Source organism: Erythrolamprus reginae, chromosome 1 (assembly GCF_031021105.1).
Source record: "Erythrolamprus reginae isolate rEryReg1 chromosome 1, rEryReg1.hap1, whole genome shotgun sequence".
In the NCBI taxonomy this organism is placed as follows: Eukaryota; Metazoa; Chordata; class Lepidosauria; order Squamata; family Dipsadidae; genus Erythrolamprus; species Erythrolamprus reginae.
The window spans coordinates 376,682,440-376,700,228 of record NC_091950.1 but is presented as its reverse complement, the minus strand read 5'-3'; the positions used below and the strand labels follow the sequence as shown (position 1 = coordinate 376,700,228).

Below are 17,789 nucleotides of genomic sequence, written 5' to 3'. Positions count from 1 at the left end.
TGATCCAATCCTGAATGTGCATGTGCAAAGGATTATGGGGAGACAGGAGCAGCTGCATAGACGCAGGAGAAGATATTGATCACAGCTGAGAGTAATAGGGAATTCTACAGTATGTTTAAAAGGAGAGGTTTTGTGGGAGTATTCTTTGCAGGAGTTATCGTTTGTGGTTTAACAGAGAAAAAGAAACAGATCCACAGTTTTCTCTAAAGCAACATATTGCTTCCTTAGAGAAATCCAGCTTTTGGACAATTGTCTTATGAAAGACTGTAGCTCTTGCAAAAGAGTGAGTGAGTATCTTTGCTTCAGCCCAGTTTGGAGATCTTATTTACAAACATTGGGGGTGGGTGGATGTTGAGACATTTGTTATCAGTCTTGAAGATAACCCAGACTCTTTGGCAATAAACAGACATTATTTTGCTGTAATTGCAGACCTCAATTTGTGAAGACAGCATATTTTGGAAACTCCAGTCTTGTGTTTGATTTTGATTTTAATTACTGCTCAGCTGTCACACCAGGCAGAACATATTTATAGCATAATGCATGTCCCTACTCAGAACTTTTAATATGCGGTGGACAATTTGAAATCCCAAGGACTGTACCTATGCATGGATATTCTGCTCTTACATGGCCAAAATCATTATTACCCTCCTTACAAAAAAGAAATATATATTACAATAGAAAAAATAAAATTGAATTCTTATTGCTAATGGCAACAAAGTGATTGTATTTAGCCCGCTATTCTACAAGCAAACAGGAAGAACCTTTGTTCTCTATGGTAGCAATTAACCAAAATATTTCCAATCCCCACCTCTAAAGTTTGGACAGAATACACTGTGACAAAGCACAAGTGTCCAGCCTTTGGGATATGTAATATGATACCAGATAATATTCAGGGATTTTGATAGCAAAAGGGAATAAACAAATATACCTAGCTTAGCTCCCCAACAACTTTTTAAGGCAGCACATTAATTTATTCAACTTTACCAACTGCATTCAGCTACCTGTACTGGAATAAAGTTTTTGTTACCTTTTCTGCTTGATTCATGATAGTGAACTGAAACAAATATGTGAACTTTGCATCATACTGAACCGAGGTCTTTCAAGATCCTTACTGTTATTTGGGGGAAAGGTTTTTTAGGACACCATAAGTAACTGTTACATGGATTAAAAGGTATTCATTATATGGCTCAGTCTTTGAACATGTGCAACTAGAATATGTAATCAAAACTTAGTCCAATGCCCTGCTGAAGCAGGAGATCCTATACCAATAATGATGGTTGGCGTGCAAAAGGGGTGTTTGTAGGTGTGCTAGCATGTGTGCACGTGCCAACACCCCTTTCCTCCCCCCATGCATGTGCACACCCTTGCACTGCGCATGCGCACAATCCCCCCGTCCCTGCGCATGTGCACAGGCCTCACTAAAGCTTGGGACAGTGAAAAAATGGCCAAATGGGAAACTTCCTGTTTGTCCAGTGTACTATTTTGGGGACTCCAGAGGGTTCACGGAAGCTTCCTGAAGTGCCAGAGTGCGAAAAACAGCCCAACGGGCAAACAGAAAATTTAGAAAATGCACTTCCTGTTTGCCTGTTGTGCTGTTTTTTGGACTCCAGAGGGTTCAGGGAAGCTTCCCGAAGCCCCGGAGTGCAAAAAACAGCACAACAAGCAAGCTGGAAGTCCATTTTTCCAAACTTGCGATTTGCCCCTTGGGTGATTTTTTCACTCCGGGGCTTCAGGGAAACTTCCCTGAAGCGCCCAAAGGGCGAAACGGCTTTCTCCAAGGCCAAAACTCAGCTGACCAGCATGTGCATGCGCACTGGAGCTGACATAGGGCAACGACTCTTGTGCCCTCCAATATGGCTATGCATGCTATCTGTAGCACATGTGCCATAGGTTCACCATCACAGCCCTATACCATTTCAGACAAGTGGCTATCCAATCTCTTCTTAAAGGTCTCCAGTGATGGAGAACAAACAACTTCTGAAGGAGAGTCATTCCACTGATTTGATTGTTCTGTGAGGAAATTTCTTACTTTCCTTGATTAGTTTCCATCCATTGCTTCTTGTTCTGCTTTCAGGTGCATTGGAGGATAGGTTGACCTCTTGTTTGTGGCAATCCCTCAGATGTTGGAATACTGCTATCAAATCACTCAAGTCCTTTTCACTAGACTAGACATACCCAATTCCTGCAATCTTTCTTCATATGTTGTAGCCTGCGTGCCATCATGTTGAAGATTCTGTCATTCAGGTAGATTTGTCTGGAAATTAAATCAGACTGAAAAAGCTAGTTGGTTAAGCAGCAAAATGTTTCAAACAAAAAATAAATGACCAGTTGCCGAGACTCAATTTCCAGGCATGTGTTTTCAGTCATTTTATCTGTATTCATAGTTTTATCTGCATGGGTGCTATACCTATTTGAAGTACTGCAGGTATTGGTTTCTTGTGTGTGTGCCAGCCAGAACCTGATGGTTTAAAGCTAGATTGAAAGTACCTAATTAGACTGAATTAAAACATGAGGAAAATGACATAATCAAATTTAAACTTCAGAAATTTGGAAGGAAGTCTTTAAAGGGGACATCTAATGCATAAAAACTAAAGCTTCCACTTGCTAACCTCCCAGACAGTGGTTCTCAATTTGTGGTCCATAGACCCCTGGTTGGCCATGTCATTACAGGTCTACAAAGGCTTGAAGAAATATGATTTTAAACCAGGGGTCCTCAAACTTTTTAAATGGGACCAACTCAGACCCTCAGACTGTTGGGGGGGGGGGGGCAGACTGGGGTGCGTGTGTGGCTAATATAAGACTCCATTAAACAATGCACACAAATTAAACTTTAAACTTATTTTTCTGGGGGGGTGTTGTTATTTGCTTGTTTGCATGTTGCTCTTTTGGTTAACTTTTATTTTTACTAGATCATTTTTTCAGTTGTTTAGGAGTCTGGTGGTCCACTTCAGGAAACTTTTGCAACATTTCTTCTCATCCTAAGGAGCTTGAGAAATCTGTCTCTCTTTTCTCGGACTCTGTCTCTCCCTCTTTCTTTCTTTCTCTCTCTCTCTCACACACACCCTTTCCATGTGTGCCTTGGTAAGGCCACACTTGGAATACTGCATTCAGTTTTGGTTTCCATGAAGTAAAAGGGATGTTGAAACTCTAGAAAGAGTGCAGAGAAGAGCAACAGAGATAATTAGGGGACTGCAGGCTAAAACATGAAGAACGGTTGCAAGAACTGGGCATGGCTAGTTTAATGAAAAGAAAGACTAGGGGAAACATGATAGCAGTGTTCCAAAACCTCAGAGATTGCTACAAAGAAGGAGTCAACCTATTCTCCAAAGCACCTGAGGGTAGAAGAAGTAATGGCTGGAAACTAATCAAGGAGAGAAGCAACTTAGAACTAAGGAGAAATTTCCTGACAGAACAATTAATCAGTGGAACAGCATGCCTTCAGAAGTTGTGAATGCTCCAGCACTGGAAATTTTTATGATTATGTTGGACAACCATTTATCTGGTGCAGGGTTTCCTGCCGAAGCAGGGGTTGGACTAAAAGACCTCTAAGATGCCTTCCAACTCTGCTATGCTATTCTATCCTAATCCTATCCTATCCTAATCTATCTCCTAGAGGCGAGGGAGGTGAAAACCAGGCCATTTTCACCCATTTTTGGCATCCTGGGGCATCTGTGCACCGTTTTTAATCTGCTCCCATCTCCAGTAGCATTCTGCAGGCCAAAAATGCCGTTTTTTGGCCACCTGGGGCATCTATGCACCCTGTTTTTTAAAAAAAAAAAAACCCATTTCCAGAATGTGTCTGCAGAACAAAGTTTTTGGCTTTATCTTTCAGCCTCAGCCCATGGGGCTCATGAAGGTAAGTCCTGCACCTGGCCAAAGGGTGGGTGGGGCGATGTGAGTGGGGTGGCCACATGGTCCTGCACAGGTCCTGCATGGGCCATACTTTGAGGACCCATGATTAACTTGAATTAACTCTTGGTTGTCTGTGGCCATGATCCATAGCCACAAAAGATGTCCATGGTGGAGAAAGTGTTGAGAACCACTGTCTCAGGCTATTAGTTTCTTAGTGGAAGGAAAGCAAAACAAAATGTAGAAGAAATGAAGGTGCAACCTAACCTCACTTAATTCCTGCTGGTAGCTGTCAGGATGTCATCTTGTCTTAATGACGCGGACACAAGAAAATTAGAAGTTTGCTAAACATTCTAAAGAGTAAGTAATGCAGTGAATTACATTAACATGTTTAAATAAAATCATGAGTTTAATTTCATATATACACATTTGATTTTAATGTACCAGAAAATAAATTACAAGAAATAACTTTAAAATGTAACTGAAGACAATCACAACAAACATTCCCACTGATTTCCCATGGGATGAGATTGCAGTGTTCAAGGCAGGTAAATATCACAAATATATCAAAAAAACTAAATTGTTTTTATGCATTCATACATTTACATGAGCCACAAACATTCCTTTACAGGGACTGTACTTAGCTTATCACAGAACCAGGTTTTGCCATAAACTACAAAACTTTTGATACAAAATTGTATTTATATATTTATATTTTATACATGCCCTGTGATTAAAAAAATAACTAGACACACTGTACAGACAATCTGAACTCATTGCTTTGTAGCTGTAGGAAACGGATTTTGTTATTTTTGGATGGATTTTTTTACCCTCAGTAATAATGGCATATTGTATATACATGTAGGCTAAAACTGCAGAGAAAAGCAGCTCTTTTCATAATAATCATATCCTGTAAAGACATAGTCTCTAAACTGGAAAAAAAAGTAGGGCAATGTTATAGTTATCTCTAAATGAAGCAGCTGTGGAGAACAATATACATGCATTTGGCTAATACTGGTAGAGAAGGCAGTAATGCAAGAGCAGATAAATGAAGTGGCTCAAACATGAGTTCTCCGTTGACTGCTACTGCTGATATGTCAACTGGACTCAGGTTATAAATGCTGAAAATTAAAACGTCAAATGGGACTTTGTGTGATTATACATTCTATTAAAAGATTTCTGTATGGTTTTGATACTTCCCTGAAAAACCCTTTACAGTGGATACAATTCCATAAATCAGACCCTGGTACCATAGTTAAGATCTTCCCCTTTCCATGGCATTGTGCGAGCAAATCAAAGATAAACTCTTTAAAACAGTTCTGTTTCTTCTCCTGTACCCCTACCGTTATCTTCCCACAATATGATGGCAGTAAATTAGGAATCCAAGCAGACTAAACTACTGCTTTATAGTCAAATGTAAACTTTGGTTTATTGAGTTCTCGTACAACAAGCAAATCTAGGATGGACAGGCAGATGAGATGAGGTGAGCTGTCAATTTGTCTTTAATCTGGCATGCTGAGACATCTGTTCAGTCAGGCCTGCTTTGATAGAGTTTGTAACCGATTGTCTCATGGTATCCTCAATCAAATTCTCCCCAAGAGGTTTTATAACCTGCAGTACAAGAAATGTGTAAAAATAAATTAACTAAAAGAATCTCAGATGGAAAACAACCAGAAATTAAAATCATGGAGTATGAAATGTACCCAAAGTGCAACAGTACCAAAGAAAGATAAAAAATGAGTTTTGCTACCAGCTTACAGGTAATGATTTACAAAGCAATAAGTGGTTTCCTTCGTTGGGTAGTTGACTTAATCCATGTAACTTTATAGCTCCTAGAATAGCAGGTGTAGTTTCATACCCCTATAATGCAGCATCAGCCTGGTATGCTTATAGCATTTATGTAAATTGCCCCAGCACAGTCCTGCTTACGAATTGTGAATGCTTTAGATAAAGAAAAAGGTAAAAATACTGGCTAATTTTTCTTCCTGTTATTGTTGGATGAGAGTCGCTGCCGTTGTGCTGAGGCAAGAGCATGGCGAATCATTCGACGTCTAACAACTTCAAAGACTTTGGAACACACCTAAAATATGAAGCAGGTTATTAGAAAGGCAATTGGCAGAAACCAGAAAAGATATATGTGAGTAGCCTCCATTGATTTGTCTCACCTTCTTGGGACTCCTCTGAAGCAAAAAAGAAAGAAAGAAATACACAAGATGATTCAGAGTTCATTTAAGTTAAGACAGCAATTCTGCAGATGGTTCTTAAACAGATTAACAAAGTTCTAAAATTAATGCAAAGGTAATGGAATAATTCAGGGCTGTTCTGGACCACAATTGATTCTCTGGTTTCACTATAAAAGGTAAGGTCAGAATTCTGCTCAATTCATCACGACTTCATGGACTTCGTGTGTTTTTCTGAACATTCTTCAGACATGATACAAATACATAAGCACTGTTTGGATGGATTATAATGAATACATAAGTATTTCTTGAACAGAAGCAGAAAGGTTAATAATTTCAAAATTTCTAAACTTAGAATCGGAGTGGAATTGAATCTTCCGGTTTCTACCTTGATGCATTCTATATCTACATTATTTTTCCTTCCATTTCACTTCAAAGCTTCATGCTGGACATAGCAATAAATCTCTTTCTCTAGAACATGATTTAATTAGCATAACAATGGATAGTTAAATAAAGGGCTCTATCTTTACTGCAGATGCAAAAGAAGCTTTTGTAAACACAAAAATCAATTACTGCAGAATCTAGGAATCTAACCATACTTCCTTCTCTTTCAGCCACAAGGTTTAAAGCCCACATCTCTTTCCCCCATTTCTTTTTATCTGTTTTGTGGTAGCAGATTTGTCCTCACTGGTTCTCAGGCCTATATACTTGGCAGCATTTTGATGACTTTCTTTAATCATAGAGTTGCAATATCTAGTCTTGCCAACTAGATAGGAAAGGCATTGTACACCGTGATCTATAACTAGAGAAGCATTCACAGTTATGGACTTTCAAATATCCACCTCCAGAAATTTGATTCTTTATACTGACAAGTATGAATCTCTTCAGGTTTTCTTAGTCTTGGTACATGTTTAGACACCAAGAATTGGACTTGATGGACTATGTACCTACTTTAAAAAGCTCTCCACTGCCATAGCAGAACCTCTAAGCATAATCTTTGAAAAATCCTTCAGGACCAGCTCCTTGCCCAATGTATGATACCTAGCTATAGTCATCCCTATCTTCAAAAAGGGAGACCTCAGCCTAGTTGAAAATTACAGACTAATCTGTTTATGTTGTGTCACCTGCAAAGACTTGGAATCAATCATTAACCAATCCCTTACCCTCTACTTAAAGACAAACAACGTACTCTCTAATTTGGCTTCAGGAAATAATTATCCTGTAATCTGCAACTACTACACTGCAAAAACATGGTTGACATGAAGTGCCAGCGCCTGGAAGCTGTTAGGGTTTGGATGGGAGCCAACAGGCTAAAGCTCAACCCAGACAAGACCGAGTGGCTCTGGGCATTCCCTACGAAGGACTGTTCCATCTGTCCGTCCATTATTGGGGGAGGTTCTGACCCCCTCAGATAGGGTTCGTAACTTGGGTGTCCTCCTGGATCCACAGCTGAACCTTGAACACCATCTTTCAGCTGTGGCCAGGAGGACCTTTGCCCAGGTTTGCCGGGTGTACCAGTTACAGCCCTATTTGGACCAGGAGGTCTTGTGCATAGTCACTCAGGCCCGCATTACCTACTGTCTTGATTACTGCAATGCGCTCTAAATGGGGCTACCCTTAAAGAATGTTCGGAGACTGCAGGTGGCTCAGAATGCAGCTGCAAGAGCTGTTATGGGTGTACCTTGGTACGCCCATATAGCACCAACACTCCGCATGCTGCACTGGCTACCGATTAGTCTCCGGTCACAATTCAAGGTGTTGGTTATCACCTATAAAGCCCTACATGGCTTAGGGCCTGACTATTTACAGGACCATCTCCTGCCACATACTTCCCAAAGGCCTATTAGATCGCACAGAATTTGTCTCCTCCAGGTCCCGTCGATTAAACAATGTAGATTGGTGGGACCACGAGGTAGGATCTTTTCTGTTAACCCCCCCCCCCCCCCCAATGTTTGCACTGCTCCCACTCCACTGGCTTTTCGAAAAGCTGTTAAAACCTGGCTTTGTTGATAGGCCTTGGGGCCGTGAACTTTAACAACTTGATTAGGGCAAAGCAATAGACACAATTTACATAGACTTCTGTAAAGCCTTTGTTTCAATGGTATATGACAAACTACTTCTAAAACTAAAATCTGGTGGCATTTCTGGGTCCCTGCATAATTGAATAGCTGCATTCCTGTCAAACAGGCAACAATTGGTCAAAATAGGGAATGCCCTATCAAATCCTATATCTGTTAACAGCGGTATGTCCCACATGGCAGCGTTCTAGTATCAATTCTCTTTATAACTTTACATAAATGAACTTTGCCAGGGTGTGCAGGGGGAAAGCAGTTTGAAATTCCCTGATATTTCCCTGACATTTCCCTGTAACTTGCAATCTAGTTAAGGCACAGTCATAGATGACATCATACCAAACGGCTAAGCCATGGAGAAATATCAGTAGCTGAGGAAGAAGTTGTTGCCACAGTTATGCCAGGCAGTGTGATCCATTTTTTTACATGATTTTTCCCTGACTTTTATATTTTAATACAGTTTGTTTTTCCCCCCTGATTTATTCCGTTTTTTTCACAAATTCCCTGATACTTCCCGAACCACCGATTTCCCTGATAATTCCCTGATTTCCCTGTTTTCCAGGTTTGCTGGACACCCTGCTTTGCAATATTAAAAGCAACTGCGTTGTCTTCACTGATATAAAACTATTCAACACCACCACCAATAGCGCTACCTTTCACAAAGACCTTGATTATGTGTTAGAATGGTCAAACAAGTGGCAGCTTCAAATCTCAACCAACAAATGCTCTGTCTTACATATTGGCAAACCCCCCCAAAAAACATAAAATACAAGCTTGATGGACACGACCTTATAGATAACCCTCACTCTGTCAAATATCTTGGAAAACTCATCTCTAACGATCTAAATGCCAGAGCCCACTATAACAACATTGCCAAAAAGGCATTAAGAGTTGTTAACCTAATCTTCCATAGCTTCTTCTCTGGTTATATTGTAGTGCTAACTAGAGCATAGAAAACATTTGCTAGACCTATTCTCAAATACAGCACATCTGTCTGGAACCCACACTGGATATCGGGCATTAATACAATTGAAAGAGTCCAGAGATATTTCACGATTCCACTCGCAACAGAATATCTTATGTCACCAGGCTTGAAATTTTGGGTCTAGACAACTTAGAACTACCCTGCCTTTGGTTTGACCTAAGCGTAGTACATAAAATTATCCGCTACAATGTCCTACCTGTGAATTACTACTTCACCTTCAGCCACAACAATACACAAGCACACAATAGATACAAACTTAGGATAAACCATACCAAACTTGATTGCAGGAAATATGACTTCAGCAAGAGAGCGCTCAATGCCTGGAATACACTACCTGACTGTGGTTTCTTCCCAAACCCCCAAAACTTTAATCTTAGTCTATCTACTGTTGTTGACCTCACCCCATTCCTAAGACGTTTGTAAGAGGCATGCATAAACATACCAACGTGCCTACCATCTCTGTCCTTATATCCCCTTTTATTTGTATTCATTTCATGCATTAACCATGTTTATGCCTATTTGTTATCCAATACATGCTTGACAAAATAAATAAAATAAATGATATTCTAAATCAATTTCTACTGCTATTTTCATACGGGTTCTTTAGCTTGGTTTGTGTTCTGTCTTTGGCATACATTCATATTGAATGGGCTTTTACACAAATGCTTGCCTACTAACAATAAAACATTTTTTCAAGTGAGTAGATACCAACCTGTTCCCATAGTACTTCCGCCATCTGGTCAATGAGTGTTCCAATTTCTCTGAATTCCCCAGAGTATTTAACATATGCCCATGTACAAAGGGAGACAAGTGTTATGCCCATCACGAGGTTACACAGGGTTGCTATGGAGTTCATGCCAAGGAATCCAGTCAGTCCTGAGATTATATACATAGCAAACATGACAGCAAATAGAGTCGCTGGTGTACGAGCAGCATAGAAGAGGTTTTTGCCATCATTGTGCTTCACAAAGTTTGCATAGATTTCATCAAGCTCTTCTTCAAGCTGGTCCTGGTAACGACGACAAAACTCCTCACCTCCCATCTTCTTCACAGAACGGAAATGTTTGATTGCTAATCCTTTAAGATCTTGGTGCTTTTGTTCTAAGTCTGCAGGTGCTATGTAAGGCTTATCTCCACCACAAACCTGTTGGGATGAATTGACTGGTTAGATTACATAACTTAGAGACCTAGAGACCGATTCAGAATTATGACTATGCCACCAGAACCTGTTACTCACGAAGCCAATTATAGTTCTAATTTCATAATATTTTCCAAAAAAAATCCTGTTTCTCCGTACTGAAGGAGCGGGTCCAGCAGTCACATGGGTTGCTCATGTCCAATCCGGTGGAACTGAGCCTAGTGTTAAAAAAGCTTGCTGGATCCGCCCCTTCCCCAGAATTCGCTCAGTTCGCATATCCTGCGGTTGTATTGTGATAGCTCGTTCAACATTCTAACACCTTCCCTTCGATCTTTCCTTCAAAAGTAGTAAGAATTGTTTATCCTTATTTGTTTACTTGCACTAATAGCGCCAGCCGTTTGTGGCTCGGCTTTTTTCCTTGGGAGAAGTTGCGGTTTCGTTTTCCCCCGGCTGTTTTGCCGTTTACGATCCCCGCTGCCGCTTGTGGATTCCTTTAATCCTTTGGCCTGGAGGTCTTGGTGCAAGTATTGCTTCATTGATTTATTATAGTATTATTGTTAAAGGGCTTAAGAAATACCTCCTGCGGAGTGAGACGCTTGTTTCTAGTCTCCTGGACTTAGTCGATCGCTTCCCCTTTAAGAATTCTATTACGGAGCGATTTTTCGGCGCGAAGGCCTTCGCGCCCTTTTTTAAATTTAGGCCTCTCGTGTTGGCCTTCTGCCAGCCGCGTAGGCCTCAGTCCACCGCTTGGATCCCGGAGTGGGCTTTGGGACGCTCAGGCTTAATTCTCCACCGGCTAAGCCTCCAACCAGAGTGCCTTGGTTACTTTAATTAAAGTTTAGGGAGGCTGGCCACGCTGTATTTGGGGACACGAACTCTGGGTTTGCCCAGATTGCCCTCAAGTCTCAGCAGCTCCGAGGCCTAGGAGCAGGATCCATTCCTCTTGGGAAGTCTTTGAAATTCTTCTCCCTAATTATTCAGTTATTTGGCTCAGCCTTGTCTTCTGTTAATTGTCAGACTATGGCTACTTTTCCCAAGAGAGGCACCACTCAAGGTCCCAGAGAGGCCAGGCCTACAGGCGATGAGATTACCAGTATCCCCCAGGCCTCGACCTCCTCTTCTTCAGGGGCCCGCCCCTCGACCAAAGTCACCAGGGCTGAGAAGAGAAGGGACCTAGCCCTACAAAAAATCCATGACAAATCAGCAAAGCGTTTGAAAGTACAGGCCCAAGTACTCAGTAGTCATGACCCCCCAGAGGCTTCTAATCTGCCTTCTTCTGGGGTCACTGTGTTATCTCTGGATGAGCCAAACCTAGACAGACCCCAACCTAACCTATGGGGAGTAGGTCCAGAGGAACCAGATATTATTGAAGATTCCCCCCAGCCAGGATCCTCCCAGGCCTTCAGGGATTCTTCTGCCATTCCTGCTGATATTTCTAGTTTACCTCCTGAATTCCAATCTATTTTTTCTGTGTTATCCAAGGCCATTGATGCTAAACTCTCTACCATCAATGCGCTTCCCTTACCTCCTCCACCTCCTCATCCCTCCCGCCCCTTGGGTTCTTCCCCAACGGTTAGAGCTCCTATTCAGGATGAATCAGATTCCTCTCAGGACGAATATGAGGATATGGAGGAGGATGAGGATCCCTTTCAAGGCCTCTCAGATGATGAGGAATCCCAAATAAAGGTTCCTTCTCCAATTACTATTTTTCCCTCTCAATTGTTCAAATCTCTCCTCCTCAAAGCTAGAATTTCTACGGGATTGGCGGCCCAGGAGAAACAGGCCTCCACATCCACTGATCCCCCGGAGGAGAATTTACCTTACTTCACAGAGGAACAGGAGGATAACGAGGTAATTCCTATGCCTAAATTGTTTAAAGATGCCTTACTTAAGCAGTGGGATTTCCCAGCCTCTGGGCTTAATCCCACAACCAAGGACAAAAAGTTGTACAAACTCTCCTCTTCCTATGAGGAGCTCCTATCCTTTCCTAAACCGGATGAACCTGTCAAGATCCTTCACTCGGCGGCTGCTGTGCCAGGCGAAGCAGAGGAAGTCCTCCGCCCAGAGGACAAGCGGATTGAACAGATGCTCAAAAGAGGATTCACCGCAGATTCCTGGGCCATTAAAAGTTCTGCAGCGGCTTCCTTTTTCTCCAGAGCCATGCTTCTGTGGCTTCGCCAACTTCAACAGCATATTCCTCCCGATGACTTGAGAGGTCAACAAGACTTCAACAAGGTCTTTGCAGCTGCTCAGTACGTGGCTGATGCCACTTTACAATCTACTAGATTTTCTGCTAAGTCTATTGCAGCTTCTACAACGGCAAGAAGACTCCTATGGCTTCGCCCTTGGCAAGCAGGAGTACGTCAGAAGTGGCAGTTATCTCTGGGACCCTTAAAGCGCGACCTTCTTTTCGGGGATCTTCTGGATCCACTCCTCACGGAAACCACGGACAAGAAGAAAGTATTGGGTCCAACCACCAAAAAGGCTACCAAAACGCAGTCCTTTCGTCGCCCAGGGCGTCAGCAAGATCAAGCGGCTTCCTATCAGAGATCTCCAGGTCAGTATTCCCCCCGCTTTCGTTCCCAAGGTAGGAACTCCAGGGGCAGAGGTTTTCGCTTCCAAAGGGGAGCGTCCTCTAACAGGGCTTCAAAAAAACCTAGATGGTAGTTTTTCCTCGATTCCCATAGGTGGTCGCCTAGCCCATTTCACCTCTAATTGGCGTCTCACCTCCAAGGACCCCTGGGTCATTGACACTGTTCAAACAGGCCTTCTTTTAGAATTTACTTCTCCCCCCCCGAAACGTTTTATTTCCTGCCCTTCTCCCAGGTCCTCCTCAGATTGTAACCGTATGGAGGAGGCCATTTCCCACTTATTGTCCATCAGAGCCATTCAACCGGTTCCCCCCGGTCAGAAGGGTCTAGGTTTTTATTCCATCCTATTTATGGTTCCAAAATCCTCCGGAGGTTGGAGAGCTATTTTGGATTTAAAGAAGCTGAACCTATTCATCAAATATAGGAAGTTTAAGATGCACTCCTTATCATCCATTTTGGCCGCCATCCACCCGGGAGATTTCATGGTCTCTTTAGACCTCACTGAGGCCTACCTCCATATTCCTATAGCCAAATGCCACAGAAAATTTTTACGTTTCTCCTTTCAGGGCAGGCATTTCCAGTATAGGGCGATGCCATTTGGCCTTTCCTCGGCCCCTCGGGTCTTTACAAAGCTCTTGGGGTCCCTGGCGGCCTATATCCGGGCGTCTCCCATCCACATTTTATGTTACCTTGATGATATTTTGATTCATGGGAACTCCCTAGAGAAAGTGAAAACAGACCTTTCTGTCACCATGTCAGTTCTCCAGGACCATGGATTTTCCATCAACTTTGACAAAAGTCATCTCCAACCTTCCACATCCATTTTACACCTGGGATCCGTTATTAATTCAGAATCCTCCCAGGTCTTTCTCTCTCCTGAGAGAAAAATCAGTATAGGGGAGTTAATTTCTTGCATTTTATCTCAACCTTCAGTTTCCATAGTAACCCTGTCTTCCCTTTTGGGGAAGATGGTGTCATGCATAGGCATCATTCCCTGGGCTCGCCTTCATGCTAGGGAACTACAGTGGCTCCTATTACCCTTTCAGAGATCGGGGCACAGCAACTCAAATCGTCGCATTGTCATCCCACCAATTGTTCGCAGATCCTTCAAGTGGTGGAAGTCTCCGGCCATGGACAAAGGATCCCCGTTCAGGTGCCCGGATCAATTTGTCATCACCACAGATGCCAGTCTATCGGGATGGGGCGCCCACGCCCAGGGGATGATAGCTCAGGGCACGTGGTCCCCGGAGGAAGCTTCCAAGCCAATCAATTGGCTAGAGTTAAGAGCCGTATCCCTGGCTCTGAAGCAATTCTCTCCTCGCATCCCCAACCGGCACGTTCTCATTCTCACCGACAACATTGCCACAAAAAGCCATATCTGCAGACAGGGGGGCACGAGATCCAAGGCCCTCATGAGGGAGGCCCTCAAGTTAGGCCTTTGGGCGGAAAAACATCTTCGGTCGCTCCTAGCCGACCACATCTCGGGGAGCCTCAACGTCCAGGCGGATTGGCTATCTCGAGCAACGATAGACCCAGGAGAGTGGAATCTCCATCAAGACCTGTTCCATCAAATCAGCCTCAGATTCGGCCTACCAGTTCTGGATCTCTTCGCGACCAATGCGAACGCCCAACTCCCTCGCTTTTTTTCCAGATTTCCATCCCCGGGAGCGGAAGCAATCAATGCCCTCCGGAGCCCATGGCCTCCAGGCCTACTTTATGCATTCCCTCCAATTCCAATTCTCCCGGACGTGATTCACAAGGTCCTCACCGAGAGGGCCCGAGTAATCCTAATCGCTCCTCATTGGCCCCGCCGGCCCTGGTTCGCGGATCTCCAACAGTTGTCCGTCCAGGACCCTTGGCGACTCCCCGTTTCGGGGGATATGCTGCGGCAGGGGGCCTCATTCCATCCAGACCCGGAGTGGTTCCACCTCACCGCCTGGCTGTTATCAGGAGAGACTTAGAACTGCGTGGCCACGACCCCGATACAGTGGAGGTCATTTTAAAGGCCAGAAGGGGTTCGACCAATCGAATCTACGACCATACGTGGTCCAAGTTTCACCAGTGGTGTCTACAGGAAGGCCTCTCTCCCCTGTGCATCCCCATACACAGGATCATTTCCTTCCTTATGCAAGGTTTCCATCAAGGACTTTCCACCAGCACCCTCCGGCGTCATCTGGCGGCCATTTCCTCTGTCCTAGCGGGGCCCCGCAGACAGCCTCTCCGTTCCCTTCCAGAAGTTCAGGAATTCCTCAAGGGTATAGCCAACCTCAGACCTTCCAAGGTCCACAGGTATCCATCCTGGGATTTGCCACGGGTTCTCCATTCCCTCACGCAGGCACCATACGAACCCCTAAAATCGGCGTCCCTCAGGTACCTATCCTTTAAAGTAGCATTCCTGGTGGCTATTACCTCTGCCCGACGCATTTCGGAGCTGGCTGCCCTCTCAATCAGGCAGGACCTCTGCCAATTTCATCAGGACAAGGTAGTCTTGCGACTGGACCCCACCTTCTTACCCAAGGTCAGTTCCATGTTCCACAGAACCCAGGATATTGTCTTACCTTCCTTCTGTCTCCAACGGGACCATCCCTTGGCAATTAGATGGCACACCCTGGATCTCATCAGAGCGCTGAGGATCTATATCCAACGCACAGGACCCTTTCGGAGGTCAGAAGCACTTTTTATACCCAGAGTCATGGGTACCAAAGTGTCTTCAACAGTGATTGGCCGTTGGATCAGAGGGACTATATCTAAGGCCTACGAGTCGGCCTCCCTTTCAGTTCCAAAGAACATTACAGCGCATTCCACCAGGAGCGCAGCCACCTCGGCCGCTTGGGCGACTCAAGCCCCGTTGGAGGAGGTCTGCAAAGCAGCCACTTGGGCCTCGCCAAATTCCTTCATCAGGCACTACAAGATTGACTCTTACGCTTCAGCGGACGCTGCCTTCGGCAGAAGGGTACTCCAATCCGTTATCTCTCACGATAGCAATCTAATCCCACCCTAGGGACCATCTATTGGGTATGTCCCATGTGACTGCTGGACCCGCTCCTTCAGTACGGAGAATAGGCGTTGATTGCTTACCTGAACGCCTCTTCTCGTACGGTGAGCGGGTACAGCAGTCACTTCCCGCCCTTGTATGTGTCTTCTTTACCTTCCTATAACCTTTCTTCCTCTAACAATGAGAGTTGAACACTACAGAGCTTCACAGCTGAGCCTAGTCTATGGATTCGCGAATTCTGGGGAAGGGGCGGATCCAGCAAGCTTTTTTAACACTAGGCTCAGTTCCACCGGATTGGACATGAGCAACCCATGTGACTGCTGTACCCGCTCACCGTACGAGAAGAGGCGTTCAGGTAAGCAATCAACGCCTATTCTGTAGCATATCCTAGATTAGACCAGCCTTTCTCAATCTTTTAAATCTTGAAATGATTTTCAGGCTTCAGGGAACCCCTTCATAAAAATAGGCGGGGGATGGGGGACTTCTCAACACAATTTACTTCTAACCTAAAACCACTTTACAATATTTACAATAACAGTAAAGTAGCTTTGTCGAAGCATGTTAAAATTCTTACCACAAGGGCAAGTAATGCACAATACATGAAGTAAACAAAAAATATTTAATCACAATCTCTTGTTGAACTGGCATCCGGGATTTTTTGGAACCCTATCTGAGAAAGTCTGGATTAGGTTAAGTCTACAACTTCAAATATATTTATATAGATACTCTACCTGTTCCATTTCTTTATTGTAAGTATCTTTTGCACCAGCTACTGCAGCAAGATTGTTGGCTTCTGCTGTTGCCTATAGCAATAGTAATAAAAGTAGTGATAGTAATAATATAAAAGGCAGTAATAATGGTAATAATAAAAAAGAGGGCTGTAAAAATATTTACTGACCCCTCGCATCCTGGACATAAACTGTTTCAACTTCTACCCTCAAAACGTCGCTATAGAGCACTGCACACCAAGACAACTAGACACAAGAACAGTTTTTCCCCCGAACACCATCACTGTGCTAAACAAATAATTCCCTCAACACTGTCAAACTATTTACTAAGTCTGCACTACTATTAGTACTAGTTTTTTCTCATCATTCCTATCACCCACTTCCTTCCACTAATGACTGTAACTTGCTTGTATCTTTAAAATTTTTCTTAATATTGATTGTTTCCTCATTGCTTATTTGACCCCTATGACAATCATTAAGTGTTGTGCCTCATGATTCTTGACAAATGTTTTTTTAATGTACATTGAGTGCATACGCACCAAGACAAATTCCTTGTGTGTCCAATCACACTCGGCCAATAAAGAATTCTATTCTATTCTAATATTAAGGGGAAAAACATTTTTAAACAGTTTGAATGAGTTTTTATACATCCTTTCAAAATGCAAATATATTTAGTCATATTATGCCCTATTTTACACTGTGAATTCTGGAAGCCAGTTTACAACCTTAGAGTTATAAATAACTGCTTAATAAATTTATAAGTAATTATATAAGTTAGAATGACAATATTTTTTCAGTTAAAAGGCTTTTATGAAATTTTGCTTTTAAATATGTTAAAGTACAACTCCATAATTAGAGAAGACTGCTTAAAAGGAAGAGAAAGATAAGACTTCAAACTTGCAAGATCTCTGTTCCTTTTTACTAAACTACTGAAGACTAGAGACCGATTCAGAATTATGACTATGCCACCAGAACCTGTTACTCACGAAGCCAATTATATGTAAGAGTTATCTGCATTGTTGTTAATGAGAGATGTTGACATTATACAATTTGGTGACCAAGATCCTTAATGATCTACTACTAGCTATCAAAGTAAAGATGCTTATCTATCTTTTGTCTATCTCTAGTCTCAATGCACTTAATGGCATTTTACTAAGAAAACCATATTGTAAATTGCATGTTCAATGTTTGTTCTGTTAGTCAACACTCAATATTTGTATCCATATACTCTTTCTTCAATATTTTGCATCT

General features: G+C 42.9%; 1 protein-coding gene across 2 annotated transcripts in view; it reads right to left on the bottom strand.

Annotated features, from left to right (window-relative positions):
* Positions 1–4,239: 4,239 nt before the first annotated feature.
* ATL2 (atlastin GTPase 2) overlaps positions 4,240–17,789 on the bottom strand; it is a 52,743-nt gene continuing 39,193 nt past the window's right edge. The window contains exons 11-14 of one of the 2 annotated variants that reach the window (XM_070734672.1): positions 16,542–16,613; positions 9,799–10,230; positions 6,015–6,029; positions 5,726–5,929 (exon numbers count right to left, since the gene is read on the bottom strand). In XM_070734672.1, coding sequence (XP_070590773.1) covers positions 5,822–5,929; positions 6,015–6,029; positions 9,799–10,230; positions 16,542–16,613 — 627 coding nt within the window. In that variant the 3' untranslated portion in view covers positions 5,726–5,821. Of the gene's footprint in view, positions 5,461–5,725; positions 5,930–6,014; positions 6,030–9,798; positions 10,231–16,541; positions 16,614–17,789 lie in introns of those variants that run through there. The other variant, XM_070734671.1, reaches the window with a different exon arrangement.